Genomic DNA, 23,120 nt, shown 5'->3' with positions numbered 1-23,120 from the left:
TTTAAAAAGTATCACGTATTAAAATATCATATACTTGCCTTTCCAAATAAACGCTATTTAATTTTACTATAATATAATAGTTAAAAAGCCAATTTAAATGCAATTTAAATTATTATTTTCGCATTAATTAAAGTTATAAAATAATATTAATTATAACGTTTAAATTATTATTTTTAAAAAATTATTTAAATATATTATATATATAAAATAATTAAAAATTTAAATTAACAATCAAATCTTTTAATCTAATTAGCCAAATTATACTTATTTAATATAAAATAATAAAAAAAAAATATATTTTACTTTATATATATCCTGCATAGTATACTGTGCACCTGCTATATTACCCTTTTTGGAAAGTCCCGACCCATTTTCTTAATTTTGGCACAAATGTCCTAACCGTCCACCATAACTAGACAAATCTATTCCGCCCATAGTGTCCGCTCGCTCCCACTTCTTTTATCAGTTTTCACTTTTCGGTTCCCGGATGAATACGGCCCTCCCGCCTCGAAGATTTCCGGTAACCACACAGGTGACAGCCCACCTTGCGATCTAGTCTCCGCTGGCTTCAGATATAACGTAACGCTAGATCTCGCTAGTTACCAGAGCCGCTTTCTTGGCGCACACATCCTATTCAGGAATTTGTTTTGTTGCTATACCAAGGAAGCTGTCACTTTACTTTCTCTTGCTTGTTGTGCCGTCATTATACTTACCTCTAGGTATCTAATCAGGTACCTAGGTAGGTTGGGTACGTTACCCGGGTATCTGATCCGCCGTGGGATTTATAGCCAGCAAGGGGGGATGGTTTCTCGGGTTCCCAGCCTACCGGGACGCACCAGGTCACCTGGGCGCTGCTTTACATAGTATTATATTTATCGCATCATATATTCATAAACGTCCTTTACGAGTCCCCTATTGTACTACCAACCTGTCTCAATATTTAGGTACCTTAGACTTCCTAGCTTTACGGATGTTTACCTCGCTAAGCCGGAGCATTCAAGTCATGAGCCGCTAGTTTCAGAACGCCATCATTGCAATTGATTGGCTTTGTTCTCTCATGCATGTCTTGATCAGGTTTTGTTTACTGCAAAGTCTGCAAGGTCTAGTCCATATCACGAATATACCCCGTCATGATATTATCAAGCGAAATTTCGATGTACGACATAACATCCGTTGGGAAATTTCGTGGCGTTTCTTGCGAATGCGCTATTGGAGGTCACCGATACGAACCTGCCAGTAGGATATGCAGCACAATATAAACAGGCCGCCTGTCCCGGTTAGGACTGATCAACAAGAGAATTTCGAGAATTTCGAGAATCTGGCAAAGTCGTCTCTTCATTCCTCAAGACTTCTCACCTGGCAACTTTCACCATGGCGATCCGATCTCTTCTCCAGCTGTGCCTTTTGAGCCCTCTCGTTTCTGTCACTACTGCGAAGCCTATCATAGGGAAGAGGGGCTCTTTTGCCGATACTCAGAAGCTCTCCGACCCGAGCTATGGCCCAGTTCCTGGTCAGAGCCCGATCTTCAGCACGTACTATGGCGTCGAGGCACCTTTCCCTGGAAACTTGAGAGATGCCGTCCTGCCGACTAAGGCCGGACCGCCTGGTGAGGATGATGTAGTCTGGCAGAACTTGCTCTCTGCAGAATGGGTCATCTTCGACTTCTACCAGCAAGCTGTCGAAGCCTTCAACGAGACGGCGTTCATCAAGGCTGCCATGCCCAACACCACATACAAGCGAATCCAAGAGATCCGGAATAACGAAGCCGGCCATCTGCGCATCTTCCAGAACCAGATCTCTGCCACCTCGGTTAAGCCCGGCGCGTGCGAGCACCAGTTCCCCTTCTACGATCCTACCTCATTCCTAGCCCTCGTCACCGTCCTCGAGGTCTCCAGCATGGCTTTCTTGACCGGACTGGTGCGGGATGCCAAGCTCCCCTCGTCGCAGGCTGCTATGCTTTCGATCGCTGAAACCGAGACGCGTCACGAAGTCTGGAGTTTGATAGAGATCTGGAAGACCAACCCCTTCGGCGGCCCATCTGACACCGTATTCCCCTACGCCAACCAGATCCTCGATACTACCAACGCCTTCATCGTGCCCGGTAGCTGCCCCTCGGAGAACCCCGAGTACCCCTCGCCGCGCCAGAAGCTGCCTGCTCTCAGCGCTGCTAAAGGCACCAAGTCGTTAACGCCTGGCTCCAACATCGGGCTCAGCTTCACCGACCCGACTAACCAGCCTAAGTTCGACAGCGACAAGGAGTACTACGCTGTCTTCTTCCACGGCCTTGCTAACATCAGCGTGCCCATTGACACATCGTGCTGGCCCGAGGAAGAGATCCGCGTTACCATTCCCGAGCAATTCGAGACCAAGGGCGTCATCGCCGCCGTAGTCGCTGATGCTCCCGGTGCTCCGACCAAGGAGAACGTCATTGCTGGACCGGGTATCATCCTGGAGCAGCCAGCCGCGCTTGCTACGAAGCTTCTGTAAATAAGATATACGATATTATTGTGGGGGTATATAGTGGTATATGAATTGGATAGTCGGCTTTGCCAATACATACAGGCGGATGGTTTAAATAATGGTTTAGAGCTACACTTTAGTAATGTCAATTTTTAATCACCTTGTCCAAATATCATCACTACCTCTTATCCAATCGCGACATGAAGTTTGAATCACAGGCACAACATACTTTAGACTGCCGGATAATTAAATATCAACCCGGGGTTCTTTTCACTTAGCAGACGTTACGGTAGCCGTTTATATCTTCCTCCCCAAATCAAATCAACCATCCTCTCTTCTGCTTGTATCCCCGTACTTGGTCCTCCGACGTTCATTCTTAGTAGGCAGATAAGCCCCTGAATGTGACCATGCCCGTCTCTAAGTCTAAAACCGATCCCTATCTTAAGGCCCTGGGTATTGATTACTTTCGTAGCGCTTAGGACTCTGTGACATTGCAGCCGGCACCTTGTCCTATGAAGTCGAATCATGTTAGTTTATTTATTTTCTAGTGAGCGAGGGGACCAGCGTATGTATAGGTAGATATATAGGGGTTGGGGGTTCTAGAGAAGCGGAAAATAGGGAAGGGGAAAAGGCTAAAGCTTACCGCACCAGATCTGCCACAGCTGATCGCAGATCTTCTTGTCGGGACCAGGCTTGTCACCGCAGTTCTGGGGCGCGCTGTCATTGTAGCACTGGTTGTAAGCCTGCTGGGCTGCGTCGTTCGGGCAGTCGACGTGAATCTCGTCGATCATGACGCCAGGGGTAGGTGTGACTCCAGCGGGAGGCGCGGAGATGGGGGTCGCTGTGATGGCGAGGGGGAGAAGGGCTAGGAGGGAAAGTTGAGGGAGCATCTTGGATGTACTGAGAGGTCGTTGGTTGGTAGAGCGGTAGAGTGGTAACTGGTAGTCGGTAAACTGACGCGGGTAGTTCGTGATGGCAGAGTAGACTAGTCTAGTCTGAAGAGGCACCGGATAACTGTGATCTAAGTAGAGTTCAGAAGAAAGCTAGGGGGGACACATGTTTATATAGATAGATATTTAGATGTCTGTCCCGTCCCATATGTTTGGTCCGTGCTATCATCGTAGCTACCGCATGATTCATTGCTTCCTCAAGGGGATCATGAAAAATTTTCAAGGAGAAAAACTCTGAGGCATCCGTCCGTCGAATAGCAGCGTGTAGTCTGGGAGGAAGTCGCGCTGGTTGGGTTCTTTCATATTCACTCCGGTGACGATAGTGGCTGTCAAGGACTCAAGGTGTGCGATGACAACTCCTACGACCACGATTGGCTGGGATAGGCCCATGACAGCTATCACAAGTTAGCTACTGTCCTCTCTTGGGTTCCTAGCGGCGACAACGATATCTAAACGGGGAAATACTAGGTCTAGCACAGATTTATGAGTGTATGTACAGATCATGACTTCACCTGTATACGGTCTTAGTCCTATAGGTACCTACCCAGGAACGATTTAGAAGATATCACAATGTCGCACTCGAATTACTTGTCCCCTGGGCTCGTACAACTAGATTTGGCTTCGCTCTTAATAATATGCTAATATAGTAATACGGGTAGGCAGCCATTCGCTTGTCAAACTCTGTGATCACAACGCATACGGTGGAAATAGTCGCCTTAATATCTTTCTGGATGTCCGCAAGTATAACAATACCTAAGGTATCTTATAAGGCATTTAATGGATTCAAAAGCTTTTTGGAATTCTGCACACCTTTTCATCTTATGTCGAATTTCGACGGGTTTTCGCGCCGACGAGTGTCGCGCCGACGAGTGTAGCGCCTATTATAGAATATAATGCCATTTCTGTTTCGCTAACGATACCTGTAAATCATTACGATTCCATAACGCATTTGCCGTCGGTTAGTCCAGTAAATGAAAGCAAGCCACTTGGTTTCCTTTTAGATATACCAAGAAAAAGAAAAAGTCCCGTGTTTTCTATTGAAAGATGGACAGGCTGGGTTAATAATATATTAGCATTGTACCGCTTGGGTGCGCCTAAAGAACGAAAAAAATAAAAAATAAAAAAGTTGATGTGGCCACCTAGGGAATCGAACCCCAGGGCCTAGCGATACTTCATAAGGATTGTATAAGGTTATTTATTGCATAGGTATGCGGTAGTAGTAGTAGTTCTTAGGTGTGGCGGAGAAATATCGCTAGGACCGTACCAACCTGGCCATTGTCCATTTGTTTAAGACCTCCTCTGACATTTTTACTTATAAGGCCTTATTCTGGATGGGAAAATGTCGGGTATAGAGCGTGGCTTGGTAGAAAGTTCTCGTAGTCGTGGCTGTTGAACTGTGTTGAGGATACGTGTTATCGTTGGCTCTCGGACTGGTGGAAAGTCAAAGGGTTATTATGATACTATAGAAAAGGGCCGTGCCAGTGGAGTAGTTTCTTGAACTGTGGATATATCTTGTCATTCACCTAATATCTATTAGAGAGCGCCGAAGTGTAGTATTATGCGTGTGATAGGACTCTAGAAAGGAGGAATTGGTGTAGAGGTGACTATACCCTATGATATAGATGGGCTGTTGCGCATGTTGGAGCATTTACTACATCTTACTTTGAAGTCGAGGTAATTTATGCATGTAAATGACTATCAACCTCAGTATATCTTAGTTGAATTTCTAATGTCGCTTGGACGGAATGTCCTATATCAATGCTCACAAATGACAAGGACGAGACGCATACGACAGAGGTAGCAATTATGATCATTCAGGTTTTAACTTATGACATGTGGCTATCAATGACAGGAGGTTGAAATATAGCTTAGTTGCTCCTTTCTAAGGGCTAGTATACTTCTCCTATACCGTTCGGAAAGGGGTTAGTGGTCTCTTATGGATTCAACATCGGGAGCAGTAAGTTAAGGCTATTTATGTATCAACAGCGCACTCGTAATTTACAGATGCCTTTTTAATTGCTTTTGGGGTGTATTTGCATCCATGCCTCATGGGACTCGCCCGTATCTCTTGTCTCAACGTTGGAACTAAAATGGCTAATATGTTCGTTAGGCGAAAAGGGACCATATAAGTGGATCGAACTGTAGAGTTTAATGTCTAACTATTTAATATTTAATTAAAATAGAGTACGGATATATCTATATAGAAGAAGCAGGGTCGGCGATAGAAAGTTTTAAAATTCCAGGCGAAGTATCTAGTGACCCCAACAGCAACGGCAACAGCAACGGCAACAGCCTCGGGCCCGGAATACCCGCAAACACAACAAGCGAACCCGTCCAACGGTCCGCTCCCGCATCGCGTGACCCGGACACCCCCAAACCACATCTCTACCCACACAATAGCGTACAACTAGACCGATCCTGTAACCTCGTCTCCATAACCACGTGCCCGAAATCTCCAGCAGATCGATTATCCTCCGGTAGAAGCCAAGGCCGGCGCGACGAGGGCATCTGAAACACGGCAGGGGAGAGGCGAAACGGTAGGGTTCGCGATATCCACCGTCTGTGCGCGGTGGTAACGACGACGACATCGCATCTCTTCGTCTCAAGTTTCAGATCGTACCTTGCGTCCTCGTGCTGGGAGGGTCTTATCACGTCGTATTGCGTCTTTTCTTTTCTTCTTCTTCTTCTTCGTGATGACGTGACGTGACCCGACGGAATGGGATAACGGCTTTGCTTTGCTTCGGCGCTGCATGAGATACGACAGCTCTGATACCGGGATCCGCGCGGGGCGTGGGGATCACCGTCTATGCGGGCACATCGGAAGACGCGGCCTCCCTCACTTTGTAACTCGCCTCCCGAATGAATGACTGAATAAATACCACGCTAATGTGCCGTCAGCCACGGGGGCCGAATACTACGGGTGACTAACTTGTTGGCTTGAACCATATGCACTCACTATATCTAAGCGCCTCAATCATCCGATTTTTCGTACGAATCAACGACAGCACTTAGATAAACAGAGAGCGGCGCGAAGTTGGAACAGAGCTGCGTTTCGATGGGCGACACCGCAGAACCCCTCCCCCTCTATTGCGACTTTGCTCAAAGCTCGATCTCGACTCGTCAGAGGGGGAGGGGGAGGGGCGTTTTCAGGTATGCCGTTACCAAGAATCAAGCTTCTGGGCTGCTCGTTTGATACGCCTCGGGATCAGTTTCATCCAGGGGCAAGCCACGCGCCCGTCCAGCTGCTCGGGGCGCGATGCTTGGTCAACTTTAACATGCATTCATTGTACGAAGTACATATATATCTACAGTTAAAGCTTAGTTAATCATCCAACTAAACAATAGGCCCTGTCTTTTCTCCGATATCGAGGTCTTCAACATCGGACGGTTTCCTCCATAGCTTAATGCGCCTTACGCTATATATCGTCTATGCTATATAATACGTGCCGTGCTATAAAATATGTGAGATAGATATATATACGATGCGCGGCACGCAATTGGTCCGGGTGTTTAAGATCTTAGAGCGTTCTGGTGTCTTGGCGAACGAATGGCTGGCGGTTGATCGCCCAGCCGGGTTTAGTTAGGGTCTTGCATATCTGCTATGCTATGTTCTGTTAGTGGTGCGTGAGTAAGAGGCCGGCGAACCAGACCCCAAATTCTTCAAGTCTCTATGCAGGTGTCGTGGGCGTTTAGCTTTTTTTGGAATCGTGATTCGCTTGTGCGAGATGGGGGCAACCGCTGCGTTGGGGTTGGGTTGCATTATCGATGTATGTATATCCTTATATCTATAGATGTATATATGGTATATGTGGTATACATATGTACTACATAAGTCGCAATAGGAGAATTCTATTCTGCCCTTTGCTTTTTTTTGTCGGGCGTGCTGTCGTGTCATGTTCATGCATACCTACACGTACAAAGTAAGAAGGACGGCTGTAGCATATATCTAAGGTTATACGTGCGTGCGGTAGCGTTGTGCTACTTGAAAGTTTGCTGTTACATAACAGCTAAGTACCCGTTAATTCCCTGCGCCATCTGGCCGGTCAACGAAGCCCATCATCTTCTGGATTACGAAGTACATACACGTGCTTAAGGCAGTAAACTGCGAGTAAAATCAACAGGTAAATATTCCGTAGATCCGGTTAGATATATTCTCGACGCCTTAAAGATCTAGTTCTGCCCGATTCATTCATTCATTCATACGCCTCGATTATATCCGCACCTGAGAATAACGTACATAGATTGAACCCCCCCTCCTCTTACAAAAAGTCGTGATGCGCGCATTCGTCGAATTAGCGGTGACTTTTCCTCATAGCCCCCCACCCGCTCCGCCATACCATACCACATATACACAGCGAACGTCAAGGTGGGCATTGGCGGTCGCCAGTTCTGGACTGGCAGGATGGGGTCACGCAGCATCAATATATTCTAGCTTGGACGAACTTTTCCGCAAGACTCTCGGTGACCACATTCCGAAGGTGGCGCATTGCCCATCGGGGCGGTAAAAACTCTCGCTTACACGGATCTTGTTTTTTAAGGGGAAAAGGAGAGATAGAGATGCATACACATACACATACAGAGTTAAAGTTAGGTTACCTATGTATTACATACGCGGCAGCTTGCAGCTTGCAGCTTGCAGGTCTGGCTGGGCGTTGGTGATATGATAGTGACGGTTAGCAGGCTGTGATACTTCTCCCGTATCCGTTAGTCTTACTAAATAAAGTCTTTGATGTCAATACCTCATATGCGCCTCTCAAAGGAGGTTGGTGAACAACTAGTACGGCGAGCGATATGCTGGATACCAAGATCAGGTTTATGAGTTGGCTGGGGTGTGGTGGAGGAGAATTATGATTGGTTTGCAACATTTTCTTAGTCTCGTTCCTTGCAGGTATAAGCCAGTCCATACGTGTAAGTCTTGCTCGTAACGACGATGGTGTCAACTCCTTACACCGCCCGCTATCGGCAGAAGAGAATAAAAAAAAAATTCTCGAGGGAGCTAAGAGGGCGATGCGCTCTACGATCTGACAGTCGCGATTGGAGATGCGGTAAGGCCAAGTGTGAAACTTGGTGTGTTGAAAACCAAGATATGGGCTGTATCGTCAAAGTTTCGTTTCGCCAATCACAGACTAGGGACTCTTGTTATACTGAAACATTTTTCAGGCTTAGACCAACTCCAGACGAAACTGATAGAAACTAGCAATAGGATCCCCCATGTCGCAGATAAGCCATATATCACTTTCACACACACACCGAAGCCATGGAAATAAGAAACTCAATAGTGAAATCAAAATGAGTTGTGACGTAGTATCATTCATCTAAGAGCCATTGTAAGCGCCATAGCAGCGTCAATGAACTCATGTAATCCTCCCATTAGCTTATTGCTACTAATTTTTCCCTTATACCGTGGCCGTTGCTCATTAACAGGCATATCCCAAGGTATCACAATTAACACTCTCCCATAAACGTTGTCAAACTCAATGCACCTATAACTTGCAGTGGTGATAATGCGCCCCCAAACCTAACTCCATGTTGCCTCTATAACGCCTACTAGCTGTATGCCCCGAGATTAATGAAATTAATAAGAAATTATGATGGTAAAGAGCGTGAGTTTTCACGGCTTGCTAAGCCGTAAACTCCGCCGCCGATTCATATTGAGGCCGCTTAATATGCCCCTCTTTAACGTTGTTGGGCTTGGGCTCGTAGGTTGTGTCGACGGAGGTAGTTTAGTAAGTAATCGTGGGTTTGATTCCCTCCGCGCCGACATCATGATATCGTTGTAAGTCACGGGGGTCTGAGGCCGTGCGGGGGCAGCAGATACTGGCTCGGGTCTCCTAGCTTGCTGCTGTTCCTCACCGGCTGTGCGTAACGTATTTAATGTAAGTTGAAGATCCGTAGTTGAGGTTGATATGGATCTCAAACTAAGGATACTATCTCTAGAGGCGGCGTCCTTAAGATTTGGACGGCTGCGCTTCCTAACTAGATTCATCGACCTTTGAAGACGATGGAATGGAGTCTTAGCTCGAGGGATAATGTCAGTTGGCACCGGTCCCTTCGATGCTGATTCGAGCTTGTAGTTGCTGGTAGCGAAGGGGTCCTGGCTGAGGAAGGAATGACTCTCCCTGGACATATCCATGGTGGATGCGAAGCTAGTTGTCCGTAACGGACCTGGCCGACTTTCAAACGAGCTTGTGCGGATAGAAGGAGAGGAGGATCTTGTTCGAGGTCTTCGAATAGGTGATACTGATCTTCGACCGCTCACTAGGTCTACTACAAAAGGCTTTCCGATATATATTACCGAGACGGCCCTAGCGGTGTCCTCCTGACTCTTGCGTCGCGCTGGGGACTTCTCGGATTGGTCGCTGTTAGAGTCGCACTCGTAGTCGGAGAAGTCGTCTGCGGACGAAGAGGCATCCTCCTCGGAAGAGAGGTAGGCATCGTGCGGGTCGGTGATCGGTTCGGTCGAAATCCGTTGTAGGGTACTCAAGAGTCTTGAAGTCCTGAGTGCGCTCTTCTCTGGCAACTTAGGAGGAGTCGCAATAGTAACTTCCCGAGCATCCAAAACCGTAGCCTCCTCGATCATACACGCATCGTCCATATCGGTGAACACGTCGGCCAGGTCTTCTTCGCAGGTCGAATATGATGCGAAGCTATTTCTCGACTGCTCACGGGATTCTTTGGATATTCTGGAAGCCACTGACTTCCGAACCTCGTCCAGCCCATTCGATGGGTGTGGCTGTTCTACAGACATAATGGTGGTCATATTGTTAAGATATATGGGATATGGGGTATGGGTCCGCCGGCGGTGAAGCGCTTGGGCGTCGATATAGTATAGTAATGTAATAACTATAGGTGAGTTAAAAGGTGGAACTGAACCTGTCGATCCGTAAAGAATGTAAGCTGAGGCCAGCTCTTTTCTTTAAAAGGCAGTTATGGAAAGTGCATCGTGGGGTTCGAGGGAGCTGTAGGCATGAAGATATTCATAAAGAAAAGAAGTTGGGCAGTGGGTGGCATACATATCCTTCCTCTCCAACTGCGTTTTCCGTGTTTACATGGGATATAAGTGAAGGGTGGGGGGAACGTAGCTACGTACCTTACAGACAGGGGGCATGGGACAGGGGGGTACAATATGTATGTACATAGGTATGTTCCCCTGAACCTGGAAACCTGGAACACTGGAACATCAGTCTTAGCGGGTGTTGTAACTCTCGAGACTTCAGACCCTAGACAGGGTTGAGGGGTGTTACGAATGGGTAGGTGCGTAACTACTGTAGGACTAGCTAGTCCATCCTTTTCTCATCAAGAAGAAACGGATCGAAGTGAAAGTGTGCAGAGGATGTAACTAATACAGTAATATCGAGAAGAATACGATGGACAATAAGGGCCAGTCCTAAATAAGAAAATCGAAGGGCTCGATTCGAAAAGAGAAATCACTTGGCGGACCATCCCGACCCTTCTCTACATCTCAATGGTCCAATGTGTGCTGTTTCAAAGTGAATATAGGAATTAAGGTAGCGGCGTGTGCTTCGAATAAGGTATTGGCGGTCGTTAAATACTTACATGACTTGACGAACACTGTAAATGTGAGTTGCACAAGTCGACGATGTTAGGTCTTGTTCGTTTCGTACAGACGATGGTTAGGAGAATGCTGTATGCAAGATATAAAATTGAATGAAAAATAAGAACCTCTTGAAACGGATCAAATCTACGTTAGCAAACTTGGGGGGAGGACTGGTTATGAAATAATAATCGGAAGGCTGGGCCGAAAAGCAATCGGACAACCGATGCCATAGCCACCGTACGCTTTCTTCAATAAATGAGGTAGGTATGCTATTTTGGCCGTGCATCTACCAACAATTTACCTAACTGATATGATATATGATCAGCTTCGCCCGCCTTTACAACCATGATACCATGATGCCATAATGTCATCCTATTTCTAGATACCAAACATATTTATGCCTTTTGCTCGGTGTGAGGACTTGAATAAACATTCGAGAGGACACTTTTGAACAGCGGACATACCAGCATTGTGGAGTTCTGCCAACGAGATCTGTAAAAAATACTTCCATTCAAGGACATGATCGCCCAAGGATCCAATGGTTAGGATTGGGTTGGTCGGGTCATTCGAGGTAAAAAGACTCCATTATTTCGTATGCACCAGGTAGAGTCGGTGATAGATAGGATTGGGGTCTACGGGATATCCGTTCATCGATAATCCTTCATGACGATAGACTTACAAGCCCGTAAGCCAAACTTTTCAAGTGATTGTCACTCGACATAAGTTGCCCAAGGTTCTGTGGCGCAAAGATGCATGATGGACGAGGCTCACACGCGTAACACTAGGCTGACTTGTGCTAAAAAAGATGAACAATATGCAAACTTACCTAGCATACCTATTATGTAGATCGAGACCCTTGAAGCTGATCGCCGATTCAACGGAGTTAATGTTTGCGACATTTTTAAATAACTAGTACAAACTTGGTATGTAAAATCTTGCAGTTGCTATGTATTACATGGTGCGATATAATTCCAAAATTCGGGCTTTCAATGCATTAGGTAGAATAGGTAGTGGCCTATTCGACTAACTTGGTGCCGTTAGAACCCGTAAGACCCCTAGACCCCACTGGTACTAGCCACTGCGGCCGGTTATGTACGACGTGTACTGCGTCCACGAATGTACAACATGTCTAAGTCGCCTGTCATAGGTAGCCCGCCGGGACTCGAGAGACCCGTTCTTTTATTATCCGTACCATTTCTTCCTTAGGTACCTAACCTTATCTAATAAAATATTTAGCACCAGAGATAGATCAATGTCCATTAAGAACGCCTCGATTCTAATAGTAGCGTAGTGGTGGCCGTTTACATACAACATCACTAATCGCGAGTGGATAGTTGTCTTCAAAATTATCTGTTCACCGAGCATCGAAATCTACAGTATTGTATCGCGCGGCAGTGATCTACATTACCGCCGACTATCGCCGAGACTTTTACGCCTCTAATACGGCAGGTACATAGCAGAACACTTCTCCAAACCACACGCTGCTGTATCCCTTCACGACAGGGCTAGCAAGGAAGAGATGCTTTTATTCGGCTTTTTTTCTTTTTTTTTCTTTTTTTCGTAGTTGACCTTCCCGCTCAGCAAACTGACTCAAGTAGTTCGATATGTAAGTCTTCAGGAGAAGGGAGATCGAAATGTTTGAACCGTCATGTGAGAAACGAAAGAGGGAGACGCGGGCTCCAAATCTGCCAACCATATCTTGAGGATGCAACCCGCATCAGACAGGTTGCAACGCTGATGGCCGTCGTACTTGAGTGATTGGTTTATCGTCAAGCTCGGCCGCTTGGGTACCATCGAGATTATACAGGGCCTGGCCACTTAGACTGCTAGCCTTTTCGACGGGTTCACCACATCCTTTCACGTCATGTTTAGCGTCAGGCTCTATTCGCAAATCATACTCATGCATCTTGTCGGTCGTCCATCAGATAGGCTCTACCATAAAAGCCAGGCAAGCCTTCCGATGTTTTGCACTCCCCCCTGATCTACCGCGAGAGTTATGATTATCCTATCGTCGAGTGCGGGGAGATGATTTCGACCACCTTTACAGGAGCACTCGTCGTCAGCCATCATCCGTCATGTATTATGCATCCTTCTATACAATGCGATCGAATCCTTTACCCCGGACCTACTCGAACCTACTACCTAGATCGGGTTGACAGACTGTGATCTGAGTTCGAAATGTTTAATCGTACTTTCAGAAAGACTTCTAGTTTACTATATCGAATAATGGACCGCATAGTATATTACCCCTTAAATTCATGAAACGGTGTAACCCGAATTCACTACGAGTAGAGGCAACGATGTGCTTCGTTCCGACACGTTTCCGATTACGGATGGTTAGTGACAAAACAGCTCTTGACATTCATACTGCTTCATGAGTACCTGCGTATAATTCATCAGACATCCAACGCATTAAAGGCCCTATGACATATTTCTCGCTCTGCCGAGGGCCCGGTTCCAAAAATTCGCCCTTCGCCAAATAATAGCCTGAATCTTGCATCTGCTTGAGTGCATATGTGTCTCGCTCGCGCATCATCTTCCGTCTGAGCGGGAGACGCTATCGGAACCTGCTTTCGACTACTTCGCCACAATATACTCCCTTCGGACATATGCATTCGTCCATGGTAGTTGATCCTCTGGTAAGGTTTCCCCGTACCCAAACTTACTGGTTTCTAAGAATACATCCCATGAGATTCGAGTCTTATGTAGGTATTGCGATTCTAGTACATCGAAGTACGTACTTCCAGATGCGATCTACGTTTCGACGGTTATGGCGTCACACTCACTAATCCACATATGAAACAACCAATAACGTCGAGAAGAAACGTCGCTCTCTTGCCTAATTTAGTTAAGCTTGGTTTAGGCTAGCATTAACATTAATCTCCACAACCTTAATCCTGATCGCGTTTCTAAAAATGCATCACACGAATTCTGACGTGACAAGCTTCTATAGTACCTTCACTCTTTCTCATCAACTATACCGTAGACGTCGGCTGATTTTCAACCAACCACCATAGATAAAATAATACAAGATGATCGAAGAAGGCGAATCCTCCACAGCTCGACATCCTCGATTCAAGCTCTGTAGATCTTGCGGATCTAGCTTATGCTTACTATCTAAGGCGCGTTAGCATCTTTGAGACACATCTCCAGCCACCTAATCAATGGGAAATGACACCGACGGTTATCACAACACTTCAAAAACCGGGCTCGGATTGTTTGCAAGACACCTTTTTCCTGTTATTGGTTGCCCCGGATGCCTGCATAAGGAGCTTTGTCCCGGTCAACTTGCGAACTGAATGCTGAATGAGGTTACTGGCAGTTGATTATGAACTAGAAACGCCCCCTGTGTGTGTCCCGGCAGCCTGATAGACGATCTCGGCCGAGCCTAGGATGCAACTATCGTCTTAAAATATCACCTCAGAGTACCTAGCACATGGCATTTATTCCCTTGCATACCGAAAGTCTGACATCTATTTGCTATGATAGAGTTATAGTCCGCTGCTAAGTTGAGCTACTTGGCTTTGTCAGCTTCCTCCCAGAAAACTCACGTTCTGATTCGGGGCGCAACTTTACTTTCAAGGGTCCAAGGTGTAAGCGAACAACACTTTGTGTTCAGTCCTAATCATGATCCACGGGCTGCTTACTACACTGTACGAATGGGGCCAGCATCTACCGTGTCAGAATACCTAAGGATTACCCGAAATCGTTGTGGAGGCCGTATATGTGCCCTAATCGGGACGTGCCATGGCCAGGAGGCGTCTGCTTAATCCCCGAGTTCGCCCAGCTCTCAGCCGCAGTCGACCCCTAAGGTTGAAACGGAGGCTAATGGTGATTGGCGAGTAGACGCGTCCAGGTTCTTAGGTAGGACTCATTACAAGACGGCCACTACCGTAGGTCAAATATGTCTCTATCAAGACAGCAATCTAACATTATTACAGTGAGATGGTTAACTTTGGACTTGTTCAAGCGTTGATTATGTAGGTAAGGGGAGCTCTGTGGGGTCGGAATAGGAAGCCGAGAGGCGCATTTTACATGAGGATAGGCCAACTAGCCAGGCCGTGTTACTCACAAGACGACGTTTAATCTCACGACAACTATTGAGCTTTCGGTGTCTTCCACCTACCTACGTTTATTGCTCTAGCTTTCCAAATCGGTCATGGAACTACCGGCAAACATCATCTCAGGCTTGTCGGTTTGGGGCGCGTCGAACTTCCCCTTGTCGCTTCTAGAAATAGAATCACTGCCACGTTTTCTACCCCTTACTGGTTTTTTCTACGCTAAGAGTAGAAGTTTGAATTGCCATGTGCGTCTTGCCGTCGCAAGTGAAAGTTTGGTTAAAATACCCTCTCAGAGTTAGGCGTTCGCAGTAACACACGGCTACGCCTCATCCTTCCGGTACCTTATTTGCGGAGGCTAAGGGTAATTTATTCTAGATGAAAAGTTTAAAGTTCTTTAAGTATAATTACAAGCGATCCCATTCGGGTATCTTTGAAACATCGCGAACCCCATATCTTGGTTCCGGGGAATCCTCCCAGTTGTTTCGTAGCCACCGACCTGCCGTAACGGTCAACCGCCACTATATACATGAATCGCAAGCCACGCAAAGGGGACTTGTATTTAATATCTACGAAGCCCTCGGGAAATTATTCAGGACCTCGACTTACGTTCTCGTCCCCTTCTCTATCCATATTGAGCCCCGTGGCGGTTGAGCCTCAGTTTCTACAATTAGAACACACGTTTTTTCTAGCTGCCCAAATACGAAATTCGACCCCTTACCCAGGTCTAGCGGCTCGTCGCATGTCTCCTCCTAAGCTATTTCTGTGCATCCTCACAAGCTTTTATTTTCCGAAATAGGTACTACGTAGATCTCGTCGCCTAGATTGTTCGTCCAAAGATGAAGCCTATTTAGGCGGTCTACCGTAGAATAACGAATGTTGGATCGCGAGGGACGGGACGGTAAGAAGCTAATGGTGAGTAAAAATAGCTCCCACGAGGAGTAGGTACCTAATGTAGGTAGTTTAGCGATCGAAACTTCGTCTATGACTAGCCTCATAGTGAGGGAAACTTATTATCACAATGAAGCTTTAGGTACACTAGCAATTGACTAGCAATTGACTAGCAATCGAAGACGCTAACAAGCGACTCCATAGCGCATTGTCATAGGCCAAACAATAATTAGTATATAAGCCCCAATTTGCAACTAAACTTCAACATCCGCCAATAGGAGGATAGATCCAAGTATCATCTCCCACTAGATAAGCCAAGTTCGGCGAATCTAGCAGTCAGGTCGGCAACGGCCGGCTTACCACAACGGGGCGTGTAACTCAGTGGTAGAGTGCTCGCTTTGCATGCGAGAAGCCCAGGGTTCGACTCCCTGCTCGTCCATCTTTTTGATTTTTTCGGACAGTGAACTAGATAAATATATTTTCTAGCCTTTTAATTTTTAGTGTATTCAGTTGACCCAGCCCACCATGAAGTGGTCTTTGGTTCTGGAAGGCAAGTAAGGTAGTATTAACTGCTATCACCTTCGCTCTTTGTCGCGAAGACTATTGTTAGTTGGCTTCTGGATACGAGAAACACTACTTCCTGGGTAGAGATGATTCAGCTATAGCACTGCCGATGCATCGGGTTATTTTACCCTGAAGCTTGTAAGGGGTTAAGCTTGGGACATGGTAGACATAGCCACTATACTCAAGTCTGAGAGCTCAGCTCCTAGTATTACAGTGCGCAAATCTACTCTAGACTCCCCTTAGTTCGTGCATTCCAAAGAAGGATAGATCAATTAAGTCGCATGAATATAGAGTTGATTTGAGCTAATAGACAAAATAATACAGAGATAGTAAGAGACTATCCTTTCGTGATGATACTTCAGCTTGACCAGATACGGAATTAACACAGCTTCCCTTCATTAGGACTCAATGGTGTACTATAATTCATACTTGGAGAATGCCCAATGTGCCCTCCTTTCTTCTCACACCGTGTTAATATTCTGGTGGGATATCTAGAACAAAGGATACTTTCAATACCTAATGTAAGGTATAACCATGGGCTCTCATGGCCTAGTTGGAGTTCCTTGTAGAACAATTAAGTTGTTTCTATGCCTTCTAGTTCTACCTCGTGATACACTGGGCATCTTTACATGTTGCGATATTCCTAACCAAAGCCTGTACCGAAGTTCTCCCCCTTTTCTTCTAGATTCTCGCATCTACAGAACAAGTCTCCTTGGTTCAAGCCTATCCATTAGAAAGGGTATTGTGGTGCCCCTAATAGAGTATATAGGAGCTTGTTTTAATCTAGATTTATAAAGGCTAAGTTACTAAAGCTGCCTTCTATATGCTCGCAGAGGCGACAGTCCTAGAGCCCCTGTCCTCAATCCAAATCCAAGTTTCCTACGACCACCCCCTTTCTGGGAAAAAGGCAAATATCAACACCTCTCTCAACTCACAATATACCATGAACATCGACCCACGTAGTTATTCAACCCAAACCTGCAAGCAAGAATATTTTAGCCAAGAAGGGTGGTCTGAAATCACAAAGCACAATACATAGTAACTCGATCTTTGTCATTATAAAAACATAGTCATCAACACCAAGCCCAACCCAACAACCCCCCTACCAACCAACAAATGTGTTCTTTCAACGACAAACCATAACAATACCTTATTCTACCAAGCATAGTAATAATTACCTATAAAGCCTACTACCATTATCGTTCATATGAGGCCTCACTTAACATCATCGACCATTGGTCTTGTTGAGTTCGAAATCTTCAATCTGACCTGTTCTTATGACATTCTCCAAAATGGATGATATCAGATTTTCGGATAGTGTGATGTTAGCTCTGTTAACACTGCTAGTTCTGCCAACATTGGTATCTCTAGCGATATATCTAACATGGCTTCTTTTGGGGGTCATGGTCGCTGTGCTGATATATGGCTTTTGTCGCAAAAACGACGTCGCAATTGCATATAAGCAATTACTCCTTAAGTGACAGCTTCTATTACCATTGTAGATAATGCTGGTACCAATTTTTACTATAGTAAGACGGCAATTTCGCCCTGGGGCTTGCCTATGCTGCTATGGCTAGGAGAATAAGTTCTAACTATCTATCTAGTGAGTGTATAAATAGGGTAACTTAGCTAGCCCCGTGGGGCTAGTTGATAGCCTTGCATTTATCCCTAACAAAATAGCCCTATCTAACTTGTAATGACGAGTCTTCATCGTCCAGACAAAGCCAACGATTTCTATCTGTGGACCAATATCGTTGTTCGGCTGTTGACAATGTTCTCGACGAGAATACAATCGGCTGTATATGTCAGGATTTATACCCGTTGACTTCAAGTCCTCTTGGCGATATAATCGTCATTCGGTTCTTATGTCGTTCTGTCATGGGAAGTTGGTGAAAAAATGCGGATCCGTCCACGACTGTGAAGTATCGTCGGCCTTTCATTTTGTTCACGATCTCCTCTTGTCGTGGTATGGGGTATACGTCTGGTAAGACGCATTTATTGAGAGGTCCGATGTCATACACAGAGTGAATGTCTAGGGTAGGTAGACCAAGTAATAGATAGTATTGATTTGGTAACGCCTGGCCTTCTATCCTCTTACGAGGGCGCTGCGCGCCTCTTATATAGTAGATGGACCCCTGTTAGCTACCCCTACCCACTTATACCCTGACAGTATACGGTAGCTGTTCGTGAGACATGTGTAAAATCTGCTGATGTATTCCATTGCACGGACAAGACGAAGGTTCTTATTACTCATGGCGGTGGAATTCACAAGATCACTGTACTTTATCATTCCCAGTATGGCGCGATGATCTGTGAAAATGTAGAGTAAGCTTTCCCCCTATTTAGGTGCTATCCCTCCGAAGTTACTAAAAAGTCTCTTGATCGGGGATCAGGCATGTATTTTACCCAATTCGCTCGGTTTAGTTTGTTGTAGAAGGAATAAGGCGCTAGGTGTAGAACTTGTCAAGTTCGGGTACGTTGCGGGGATGAATCTCCCTGTTTTTCCCATTTTCCAAATTTGCCACTGTGCTTGGTGTATGGCCGAAATTGCCCTTGTGACGGCGGATAGGATCAAACATATATCGGTAGCATCTGGCTGATGCATCGTGGTCATCTCAGGTATATATATGCTGACCTAGACTGGACATGATACTTCAAGCTCTGTCGCTTGGTATCTCTGCTCAGTCTTGCCATGATGTCGCTGAGAGGCTATCGGACAGACGGAATCAGCAGCGCCCCCATCACCGAGTCTGTCCGTAGTTTAAATCACTGTCTAGGATTTATGCTGTCTCCTCGTGCTGAGAATGTGTGTAGCCTAGCCGATGATCCATGTTGGTAAATTTAGATTGTAAAGTTTGGATGAAGCATATGTAGACACGGTTGGTAATACAGTTTTATTTGGCTTCTTTTCTTCTTCTTCTCTTATGGATTAGTAATCGCGTATCTTGGTTAAAATCCTATACTAGAGAGGGTTACTTACGAGTCGTAAGTTACGACTCTCTTCACACCGCCTGAGGCAGAAGAGCACCCTAGGCTGGTTGGGGTGACGACCTAGTTACACTTGGACGATGTGCCATTTTCTCGATAACCCTAATGGAGGCGCATGATGGACGCAACAGTAGAGCAGAAAGCGCGCAGCTGTTCCACGGATATAGGTTGGTCGAGCTGTGTTTATAAGTTGAGATATACAAATGACTTCAAGATAGCCTGTTCTAGAGCTATATTGTCTTTTAGTTTAGATATTGCGAATTGAATATGATGGTTCGTTAATATTGTTATCGAAGTTGTTATTGATTATCGAAAGTTGAAAGAGTTTAACTTGAGAGTCTTGAGTCTTAATTATGGAATCTGCTCCGTTTTGGGTTGCAGCCTAGTTGCCTGCGCCTGCCTTCTATTAGTAGCTGTTGAATAATATATGTTGTTCGGTATCTGGCACTTGCCTCTTCAATGTCCGGCTGATGGTAACTGAGGAAAGAGGCAGTTGCCGGAGATGTGAGGTAAAACATTAGGTTAGGAGGTAGGTACCCAACCCAAATCCCCTTGCTTGAGATCATTGAAAGGAGATAGATGCGATATACCGGCGCGAAACAAATAATGTTACTATAGCTTCTCTAACAGTGAATAAGGTCTTTGTCTTCTTAATATTTGTATAGAATTTGGAATTTGCTCAGATATGCAGTAACATTCGAAGTACTTATAAACACCAAGTTTAAGTTGCGTCGAGAGTACAACTTCCTAATCCGAGAATTCGCTAATTTCAATGGGGGTACTCCTACGTTTAGGTAGGGACGACTGTATATGAGGTTTCTATAAACTTAAAATATACATACATCTACATCAATTATCTTATAAAGGCGGTAACTCCTCCCTGCATATTGGGCACTGCAGCCTAAACCGCATCCAACCCTCAAGGCAAGCGCTGTGGAAGACATGCCGACATGGTGTGACCATATACGCGCGACGGGCAAACACACCCGCCACACCTCCTGCCGTTGGATCGTCGTCTCCCGCTCTTACAACCGGCACTTCTAGCACTTCTCTACAGATAGCGCAGTCGATGACATGTATATTCGGGCGTTTCTTATCCTTGTTTGTTCCCTCCTCGCTTGTCCTTACCCGTTCTAGCGGGCTGCTGGGCGCAGCCACTATACCGATTGGCAGTCCTCCCGCTTCGACATTATCCTCACGGAGCACAGGGTGGTACTCCCAAGCCTCCGGCATCCAGCCCTTGGGTATACCGAAGCGGGGCCCGAGGACAGACTGCGCGGCCAATATCCATATCTGGATCCAGAGCCAGCCGGCGAGCGCGATAAAAGCAGTCCAGTCGGGCTCCGCGAAAGCGAAGTTGTTTGGTACGATATAGAAATACGCGATGGGCAATAGGCGTAGAATCGACTGGCCGATAACGAAGCGCCACGATAGCGCTCTACGGCAGTTGCGATATACGTTGCGATAGATCTGTGGGATCCATAGGGAGAGGTAGATGAAAAGCACGATGTTGAAGTATGCGGCGCGGATGCTGGGTCGCCAACTTGCCGCGGCGAGACTTAGGAAGAGGATCGTAATCCCAATGAGTAAGAGCCGGCCGAATACATTGCTCAACTGTGTCCGAAGATTCTGGGCGGTTGGTGTGGTAGGCCCTGCAGTTACTGGAGCTGGAAGGGTGGCATTGTTGGTGGTATTAGTTGTGACTTCGGCAATTTCAGCGTCAATATCTTGATCCGAAGGGATAATAATTGGTGGAGATGGTGGACGAGGAGTGGTGTTTGTAGTAGTTGTAGTAGTCTCGCGAGCGTTGTTAGATGGATTGGGTGGATTTGCCACATTTGCCGCATTTACGGGCGTGTTCTGTCGATCTCTCTCCCGTTCTTGTCGTCGCCATTCAGGCTCTTGGACCTTGTGGATCTCAGCTAGGAAAAATGTCCCAACAGTCATAGATAGAAATGAGACACATGTAATAGCAAGAGAAGGTAATAACGTAGTCGATGCTGAGAAACTCCACGCGGCTGCCCCGGTGAAGAGCATACCATCAGCGAGTAACATCATACAGCCAGTGTAGAAGCTAACACGACCCAACGTTGAAGGCGTAGAGGTCTCCCTCATTTGCATCTTGAGCAGTTGAAGTTGACCGAACACAATTAACGCAAGACTTAGAAGAAACGTGCTGACGCTGCGAAGGAAGATTTCTTGCTTTACGCCAACCATGTGGTTTCCATCGGCCGGCGCATATGCCGGAGGACCCTTTGTTTCAAGGAAAAAGGCACAATCAGGAGAATACACAACAGCCGACATTTGAAGCCGCGGTATTCGCCGGTGCCCTGTGCCCTGGGGGAAACGAAGCTCATTTTCGATATCTTGTATAGCCTTAGCTACATTTTCAGGGCCTGTGAGACTTGGCTGTACTTGTAGTATGTTCTGATCTAAAGGGTGGATTTGAATATAAATCAGGTATTCGCAGTGCGGAGATGGATTCCAAGTTTCACCCGGCTCTAAATTGGACGTCCAGGGATCGATTTGCTCAGTAAAGGTATGCTGCTCCTTTCTCCTGAGGGCCGCATCTAGGGTCCTGTTCAGGAGCGCCTGGCTAGATTCGAAGAAATCGGGTCGAGTTGTAAGATGAGGCAATCCGAAAATGCCGGCGAACTTTTCGCTTGTCGTAGTAAGAAGTATGGCGCCCTGACGTGGCCAGTGAATACCATGAAGTCGCATCTCCCAGCTACTCCCGGTGCCTTCAACATCGTCGATATTAGCCGTTGCCGAGACCTCCCGGGCTTTGACCTCTGCTTTCTCAAGTGTTGTCTTGTCTATTTCCGCTGGTTCCGTCGCGTCATCTTCGTTGTCCTCGATACGCATCATTATTTTCCCTTCTACACCAGTTACATTTCTGCTCCAGTCGGAGTTTGATGCGGCCCATGTAACATCTGGGCTAATCTGGCTGAGGTTGTAGCTCGAATGATATCTCGGCGAGGATGTGTTTGCCCTCCGCCACCAGCCGTGTACTACTCCCGTCGCATTTTGCCATACTGGTTGTGCTACCTCCGGAATTCCCACGGCATTCGTACTCCACTCCTCGCACCGATTCTTGAAACGCTGGAGATCCTCCCACACGTAGCCGTCCTCCTCTCGAAACCCCGTTAGGTTCAAGTACTTGGTTTCGGTCTCGGGCGGGTCGTCGGTAAGCCGCGGTGAGAAGTCACCCCATTGTGTACTATTCAATACTCCGAGAGCGTGTCTCTGACGTAAGATGCGGTTTTTTATGACCGATGGGCCCGCGATGAGCCCTGGACTCGAGTCTGGACTAGTAGCAAGCCAGAATATCAAGATGATGAGGAAGACGGCGCGTGCGTTATCTTGCGGCTGAGGCATCGCAATGTATTGTTTCCATCGTGCTTAAAGCATTCGTATAATCTCTGATATCCCCAATAGAGAATCTCTAGAAGAGAGTAGACTAGGTTCTTGCTTTATAAAGTCTGGTGAGTATAGGATGAATACCTTGAAAGAATGATAGCTGACAGTTAAGACGACCGATTTGATTACCTAACATTTACGAAGTAGAGAGCTTCAGTAGAGGCTTAGTGATTAAGCCGCTAAATGACATACATAATCGATAAGCCCCACTAGTTACCCTGTACCCATCTA

At 46.2% G+C, this 23,120-nt stretch overlaps 4 protein-coding genes and 1 non-coding gene across 5 annotated transcripts; 2 read left to right on the top strand and 3 right to left on the bottom strand.

The window, feature by feature from the left end:
* Positions 1-1,371: 1,371 nt before the first annotated feature.
* Positions 1,372-2,487, top strand: F4817DRAFT_317642 (ferritin-like domain-containing protein; the record flags this gene model as incomplete). Its single annotated transcript, XM_049300830.1, has 1 exon — positions 1,372-2,487. The coding sequence occupies one exon, from the start codon at positions 1,372-1,374 to the stop codon at positions 2,485-2,487; it is 1,116 nt and encodes a 371-aa protein (XP_049157324.1).
* A 448-nt stretch (positions 2,488-2,935) lies between these two features.
* F4817DRAFT_317641 (uncharacterized protein) lies at positions 2,936-3,800 on the bottom strand (the record flags this gene model as incomplete). Its single annotated transcript, XM_049300829.1, has 3 exons — positions 2,936-2,970; positions 3,104-3,481; positions 3,644-3,800. The coding sequence occupies 3 exons, from the start codon at positions 3,798-3,800 to the stop codon at positions 2,936-2,938; spliced, it is 570 nt and encodes a 189-aa protein (XP_049157323.1).
* Positions 3,801-8,814: 5,014 nt separating this feature from the next.
* F4817DRAFT_170333 (uncharacterized protein) lies at positions 8,815-10,715 on the bottom strand. The gene is made up of 2 exons (XM_049298199.1): positions 10,501-10,715; positions 8,815-10,283 (listed from the first exon to the last, which is right to left on the bottom strand). The coding sequence occupies exon 2, from the start codon at positions 10,168-10,170 to the stop codon at positions 9,022-9,024; it is 1,149 nt and encodes a 382-aa protein (XP_049157322.1). The 5' UTR covers positions 10,171-10,283; positions 10,501-10,715; the 3' UTR covers positions 8,815-9,021.
* A 5,569-nt stretch (positions 10,716-16,284) lies between these two features.
* Positions 16,285-16,356, top strand: F4817DRAFT_t113. Its single transcript has one exon. It is a non-coding gene; the product is annotated as a tRNA-Ala (tRNA).
* Positions 16,357-20,147: 3,791 nt separating this feature from the next.
* F4817DRAFT_343041 (transmembrane E3 ubiquitin-protein ligase) lies at positions 20,148-23,024 on the bottom strand. The gene has a single exon (XM_049303981.1). It carries the CDS (start codon positions 22,845-22,847, stop codon positions 20,328-20,330), a length of 2,520 nt encoding a protein of 839 aa, XP_049157321.1. The 5' UTR covers positions 22,848-23,024; the 3' UTR covers positions 20,148-20,327.
* Positions 23,025-23,120: the final 96 nt, after the last annotated feature.

This window comes from Daldinia loculata (assembly GCF_022478755.1).
Source record: "Daldinia loculata strain CBS 113971 unplaced genomic scaffold F4817scaffold_38, whole genome shotgun sequence".
NCBI lineage: Eukaryota > Fungi > Ascomycota > Sordariomycetes > Xylariales > Hypoxylaceae > Daldinia > Daldinia loculata.
The sequence above is the reverse complement of the archived record's forward strand: the minus strand, read 5'-3'. Positions and strand labels throughout refer to the sequence as shown.

Bases quoted from the DNA above. Each gene is read 5' to 3' on its own strand.
- F4817DRAFT_170333 (XM_049298199.1), bottom strand. From the start codon at position 10,170: ATGACCACCATTATGTCTGTAGAACAGCCACACCCATCGAATGGGCTG.
- F4817DRAFT_343041 (XM_049303981.1), bottom strand. From the start codon at position 22,847: ATGCCTCAGCCGCAAGATAACGCACGCGCCGTCTTCCTCATCATCTTG.